Genomic DNA, 7,500 nt, shown 5'->3' with positions numbered 1-7,500 from the left:
TCTAAATTTTGTTCAAAGATACTGCAGCTTATTAGCCAAGTGACCTGAGTGAGGCTTTGATAATAATAAAAAGCTGTCAAACGAAAATAATTCAGTCATTGATAGATTGCCACAGGAGATCATTACAACCTAAAAGAGAGAGAGAGAGATAATATATCTGATCAAAATAAAAAAATGATCAGAAAACTCTTTGGATTCTATAAGACTTAGAAAAGAAAGAAAAGGAATATTCATATCTCATTCTTAGCATTGGATATACAGTATATCTATTCATATATTCATATACAACTCCCAATACTAGTCTTATAACAGAGGCACCAGGAACAACATAGAGGCACTATGTGGTAACATATGACAGTTGACCCCACCAGCTACAGTCAGACATTTCTGATAAAAGAGACAATCAAGAAAGGAAAAGTATCAAACTAATAACTGTCTTACTCCCAACTCACTTTTAAACATTTACACTCTATACAAAGCTCATAGTAGGCATACACGTCATGTCACGTTAGATATGGCATTTCTTGGGTCAACAAATTTTTATACAAGTATTTCCATTGAGTTCATTTAATCTTTCTAGGTATCTGGACATCTTGGTAACAGTATACGTTAGAAAGGTCAACAGATGATGAAGGTATTGTTAATAATAACTACATTATTATTCAAGCGAGAAAGCTTTCACACACACATCAGGAGTTATTAGAGCTTCACAAAAATAGTTATCTATCATTAATGACACCTACAAATATCTGTTTGCATTCTGGCCCTAGGAGAATGGTTTGTTCTTCCGGCTACTCAGAGAGCCCCAGAATGAGTTCAGGTTGGAGACCAAAAGAAGCCTACAATGACAACAAGCACTTGGTGAGGAATGCCATAGTAGAGGTATGTACATATGTGTTCACGACCTTCAAAGGCATGGTCAACCTCTATATTCCCAGAGGGATCTCACTTATTTACCAGTAAGTACCCTTTCATGCATGCCATTTTCATAGGACAGCCGTGGGTATTTTGGAGTCATGAAGCTTCCTCAAGTACTTCCAATCAAAGGAAAAGCTTGAAGGAATTATATTTATTATTAGTCTCAAAAGGGGAAATTAGAGAAAGTAAACTGTTATATAGTGTGGCATACTTCCTCCTAATTGTCATCTTGCCAGGAATCAAGGGAGTAGTGCTTCTTTTTCTTTTTGCTAATATAACTAGGAGGGGGCCAAATTAAGAAACAAAAAGAAAGAAAGAAAAAAGAAGATACATAACAGTCATATCTGGACGGCAAAAACTGACCTTGGTATAGTGGAAAAACGTGTTTCATGTATCAAATAAGTGAGAAAAATTCAGGAAACTTGCAGTAGATAAATGAGCCAGAAAAGTCTCTGCTAAAAGCATACTATCTTTTAGGCAAGTTATTGAGCTGACTTTACTTGAAAATAGAAGGGAATAACAAGGCCAGGGTACAAAAGGTTTGATGTTTGCAATACTTTGCAATTTCTTCTTTTTCTTTAGGGGATGAGGTATTTCATGGTGTTTGTCTATTTCTATTGCAAGAGACTTGCTACCTTTAACATGTAAAGATTCTACATGAGTATACCATATCCATTAATTTTATAAATTTACAATCTGAACATCCATTACATTTGTATATTTTTATATATAGTGCAAGGAATGGAGAGAGAATTCCTAGCCAGGTGGAAAGATAGACAAACAGACAGAGAGAGAGAGAAAGAAAGAAAGAGAGAGAGAGAGAGAGAGAGAGAGAGAGAGAGAGAGAGAGAGAGAGAGAGAGAGAGAGAGAGAGAGAGAGAGAGAGAGAGAGAGAGAGAGAGAGAGAGAGAGAGAGAGAGAGATAGGGGGAGGGGAAGGGAGAGGGAAGTTAGGAGAGAAGCAGTGAGACTTTACATAAGTTATATAAGATTGTATATATAAGGGATAAATTAAATTAATTCCCATTAAAACATCTGCATAAAAATACTTTTTTTTTCTTTTTCATACATCTATTCACATCTTTATTCATACTTTGTGTAGCATCTTAGAAAATAAACAGCACACACTGTACATAATTATGAGCTCAAAAAATATAATTGAATCCATCAGTAAATGTAATGTCATTCACTTGTTTTCGCCATAAATATCTGGACAAAGAATAGAATGCATAACGTAAAATATCCTTATTCTTAAAAAATGAATTGAAAAGGGAAGGATTAATTTCCAAAATGATAATAAGCTAATAGGAAAGAAATTGCCTATGTAATACCTTGCATAAGAAAATGGTTGCCTGTATGTATTGAACAAGTGCATTCTACATAAAAGTTTTACTGAATTCCATTATACAAACTTTGAAAATCTGCATAATAGTGACATTAATCAATAAAGTCAATACACACCATGAATAAAGTTGCAGGATCAACAACTGACACTTATACCTGCAATCATGCCTGGCATTGTCTCAACCCTGATTCAGTTAAAACCAGATCACTTAATGGAACATCGGCTTCATTTCGACCCGACACCAAAATCTCTGATCGCTTGCTGACCGCTAGATCTTTAGTCTATGAAATGCATAACAGTGTTGATTATCTAGCAACTGAATGTAAGAGGAAGTCTAAAGGATAGAAAAAGAACTTTCTTCTCGCGATGAAAGGGAAGGAAAACACCCTAGAAGCAAAAAACACAACACCAGGAATTCACAAAAGGTACAGAGCTTTACTGATGATTTTTCTCGACATAAAGGTAACTGACCATGAACTGTAAATACAAAAATAATTATGCAAATAAATAAACAATCGTGAATTGTTTATTCTGAAAAAAGAAAGAACAATATTCAATATATAAATATTCAAAAATAATAATATCATTATCAAGAATAATAATAACAATGATAATAATATTAATAATATGATGATGAAATACTTATTTCAACAGCGATCAATCAGGCATAAATTCTATTCTACTGGATTAATTCTTGATAAAGCTAAAAAGTTTCATACTTACATTTGTAAATTTTCAGAACACATAATAATAATAAACAGCAATAGAAAAATATGATCTAAAAGAATGCACCAGAGTGATCTCCATATAGCAAATTTTACATGAAGTAACATCATAAAAATATGCTCAATACAAGAAGAAAAAAGCAAGAAAGAACTTCAAAAAAAATCTATTTCACTCCAGTCCCGGTAACAACAGATGAAAAGGCAGATGCATATCCTTAAAGCTTATCTTGTGCAAATGTGACTGTGGCTATTACACATTTTTCATAACACATGCATTCTGGCAGTAGCAAAGAAGAGACATTATACCTAACCAATCTTTAAAAAATTCTAACACCTAGCAATACATTTAATAGATATAACTGCACTCAAAAGAAGCAAATGTACACCTTCACTATGAATTAATTGCAATTCAGAATGGAGGTAAGTTTGGGAATTCTGGAGTCCTCATTCATGAATAACAGTCATTTGTGTAACTCATGAGCTTAACTTATCCAGAGGCAGAGTACTAGATTGTTAGCACTCCTCTGCACGTAATTTGCTCGACTTTTCTAAACCGCTTTAGCTAAATTGCATTTGAAGAGATAAGATATTTATATTCCTTCTCAATACTAAGTAATCACTGATATTCATTTACTCAGTCATTCACTCATGCATTCATGAATTTATATGTCCAAGCAGTTTTAAACATCATGAAAGTGCATATCAAATGATAAGGCTAATATTCAAGTTGCTTTCTAGAATAAAATATTTTGAAATTTATTTACAAAAGATGCAGAGACAGAAAGTATGTACAGTGCAGTCTGCCATAAGTTCTATCTGTGATATTTTAAGAAAAGACAAACTGCACAATGAAGGATTACCTGTTGGTTCTTTTACAAAGAATTGATGCATAACATGAAAGAGAAAGTAGGGAATCATGTAGTTAATGTTTACTAACATTAACAAATCATTCCCTTACAAAAAAAAAAAATAAATAAATAAAATCACAGTACATAAAGAATTTTGAAAATATGATTATAACATTGTTTTAGATAAACCATCAGACCGTGCCTGGCACAGTTATATCATCTCATTTTTTGTCTTTTTTCTTTCTTTTTATGAGACAGAGGAACAATTATTAAAAAAATAATTTGAGTGTTATTCATCCACCTGTTCCTCTGCTCTACCTTTCTGGGTTTTTTTCTGGTTTACTCATCACTTAATGAATACACTCTGCAGCTCTCACTCCTGTCCAGGTAATAAGGCATCTTGACAGTGTGATGCTCTGACAACAGCGGTTCTCTTCTCATGTACCTGAGTGTGTAAATTATGGACTTGCTATACATGTCAATACAGAAGAATTGTTCATTTTCAACCTCTGAACCAGAAGTAATGTTCTTTTTTAACCTTTTAACTAGATCGAGGGAAAAATCCCTTTGTGAAATTCTGAGGCATGCATTACTGTTCATGCCTCAAGCAAGAGACAGAAAGAGATTGAGGAATTCATCTCTTAATAGGAATATACCTTAGGATTTAGAGAACAGCCGATAAAGACAGACAAATGAATTACATTTCCTATTATGCTGAATTTTCTCAAATAAAACTACTAAGAGTATTCAGTAAGTCATCTTCCAGAGACATATTCAAGAAACTAAGTGACTGTGATGAAAAGAAATTGAAACACCTTTTTTTATCATTATGTCCTATTAAATCGAACAGCCTTAAAATGGCTATTAAATGTCATGCATCAGAAACTTTTATTTCACGTCAGTTCACATCAGTGAATTACTCGCCAACACACTTCTCTTTTAACGTGCTCAGTCTTTCATGAAATGTTTTTCACAGTGTAAACATAATGGTCACATCTGTTATGATAGCATATCAAATTTCTTGTCTTCATATATGGTAGATTCACTGGAAAGGATTTCTGTGTGTGTGTGTGTGTGTGTGTGTGTGTGTGTGTGTGTGTGTGTGTGTGTGTGTGTGTGTGTGTGTGTGTGTGTGTGTGTGTGTGTGTGTGTGTGTGTGTGTGTGTGTGTGTGTGTGTGTGTGTGTGTGTAATTTTATATAGTTACACATACTATTGCCAAAAAAAGTTTATGTGTCTATTAAAGAAAAAGGCAAATATCATAGCCCTTAAAGTCTTCAAAAATCATTTTTCTTCACTTTTTAGTCTTCTTTTCACTCATTTCATTTTCTAGATTCATAAAATACCTTCCTCTGTCACTCCTCCATACCTTAAGGCAAAAACAAAACACAAAAAGCAATGATTATCACTCCTTTCTTCATCCTGTGAAGGCTGAGCAGGACAGAGTTCCAGTCACGGGGGCCCCACTCCCTCCTGAGCCCTAGAAGTCCAGGTCCCACCCACTGAGTTCGTCTGTGGGAACCTCCACGTCTCGGGGGTAAGAGTCAAAGTTGCTTGCATCAGCAGCACCCTTGATCTGGAAAAAAAGTCCTATTGTGAATGAAACCATCTCTAGAGAAACTCTTCTGCTGTAAATTTATAATATGAAGGAATCTCGATTAAAAAATATATATTGGCAGTAAGGTCAACTGCAAAAGGTAAGTTCTAAATTGTATTCAATTTTAACTTTCCACTAAAATGCATTGCTGATCATTATCATTATATTTATTAGTATCATCATCATCATTACTGTTATCATTATCAAGGTCATTATCGTTAATATCATTATTGTTATATTGTCATTTTTATCATCATTACTATTGCTATTATTTTTTATATTATCAAAAGCATTGCATGATGTGATGACTACCGTTATCATCCTTATCAATATCCATATTATTATTGTAATTATTATTACTATCATCATTATTATCGTCATTATCATAATTAATATCCAAATAATCGGTACTATTATCGTTACGATGATTATCATTACTATCACCATCATCAGCACTGATATCAGATCACTGTTATCATCATTAGCGCTTTGTCCTTCACTATCATCGTCTGTACAGAATATCAATCCAAATAATCGTACTATTATCGTTACATATTAATCATACATCAAACCATCATCAGCACTGATATCAGATCACTGTTATCATCATTAGCGCTTTGTCCTTCACTCATTCTCATCTATTATAGAAATTTCTCTCTTGCTGGACTTTTAACATAAACAGAGAATTTAGTCCAGTAAAATATATTCATCACATGTTTTTGCCAAGAGCCAATGTAATGGATGGGAAACAGATAACAATACATAGACACACACACACACACACACACACACACACACACACACACACACACACACACACACACACACACACACACACACACACACACACACACACACACACACACACACACACACTCACACACACACAATCACACACACACACACACACACACACACACACACACACACACACACACACACACACACACACACACACACACACACACACACACACTGCCCGCGTCTCTCTTGCCTTGGGAATGATGGGCGGCTGCAGAACCCTCGCCCGCAGCCCGTCCCAGTCGAAGCCCAGGAACCACCTGTTGGGAGACACACAAGGGTTAACACACGGCATGATATAAGGCCAAGGAAGCATCAGGGAGGAGATGCAGAATGCATAGCCATGAATATACACGTACGAGAAAGAAGATATACAGTGCGTATGTATGTTTATATATTGCTTTCCCTTCCCTTCCCTTCCCTTCCCTTCCCTTCCCTTCCTTTTCCCTCCCCCTCCCTTCTTTTCCTTTTCCTTCCCTCCCCTCCTCCCTTTCCTTTCCCTTCTCCTCTCCTTCCCGTCCCTTCCTCTCCCCTCTCCTCCCCCATCCCCCCTCTTCCTTCCCCTCCAATCCTCTCCTCTCCTCTCCTCTTCCCAGCCCAGCCCAGTCCAGCCCAGCCCAGCCCAGCCCAGTCCAGCCCAGCCCAGCCCAGCCCAGTCCAGTCCAGGCCAGCCCAGCCCAGCCCAGCCCAGTCCAGCCCAGTCCAGCCCAGCCCAGTCCAGCCCAGTCCAGGCCAGCCCAGCCCAGCCCAGCCCAGCCCAGTCCAGCCCAGCCCAGCCCAGTCCAGGCCAGCCCAGCCCAGTCCAGCCCAGCCGTACTCACTTGTGCTTCTTGATGTCCTGGATGCCCGCCCTCTGGTAGCCCAGCCTCTCCGCCGGCGCCTCTCGACACAGCCTCTTGATGAGCGAGATGGCGTTGCGGGAGAGATGCTGAGGGAAGTCCACCATGTCGATGCCTTTTAGGATGATGTTGTAGGTCTTCATGGGATCCGAGGCTGTGAAGGGGGGGCTGGAGAGAGGGGGGAGGGGGTGATCGTCAGATTAATGGTAATAGTCATATTTATAATCGTGGTGAGAGTAAGACATTAATTGACTGATACATTTGCCTCCTTACTAAACACAACGATATTGATGTCAACGGTTTCCTCTCATCCTCTACTCTTCGTTGTAGCCGATTCTACCCGCGATACCCCCATCACCATCACCATCACCATAACCCCCCCACCCCCCACCCCGTCTCCGTCGCCCTGATAGTAGGGGAGGTAGGAAG

The 7,500-nt window shown here is 37.6% G+C and overlaps 1 protein-coding gene across 1 annotated transcript in view; it reads right to left on the bottom strand.

Annotated features, from left to right (window-relative positions):
- Positions 1–7,500, bottom strand: part of LOC122261895 (cGMP-dependent protein kinase, isozyme 1-like) — a 221,825-nt gene that overhangs the window by 628 nt on the left and 213,697 nt on the right. The window contains exons 20-22 of the mRNA XM_086551843.1: positions 7,054–7,239; positions 6,426–6,492; positions 1–5,410 (exon numbers count right to left, since the gene is read on the bottom strand). The exon at positions 1–5,410 is cut by the window's left edge and continues 628 nt beyond it. Coding sequence (XP_086407969.1) covers positions 5,315–5,410; positions 6,426–6,492; positions 7,054–7,239 — 349 coding nt within the window. The 3' untranslated portion in view covers positions 1–5,314. The remainder of the gene's footprint in view (positions 5,411–6,425; positions 6,493–7,053; positions 7,240–7,500) is intronic.

This window comes from Penaeus japonicus, unplaced genomic scaffold (genome assembly GCF_977035675.1).
Source record: "Penaeus japonicus unplaced genomic scaffold, GWHDUDI00000001_assembly GWHDUDI00000026, whole genome shotgun sequence".
Lineage (NCBI taxonomy): Eukaryota > Metazoa > Arthropoda > Malacostraca > Decapoda > Penaeidae > Penaeus > Penaeus japonicus.
Note: the sequence above shows the minus strand (reverse complement) of the source record. Positions and strands in the feature narration are given on the sequence as shown.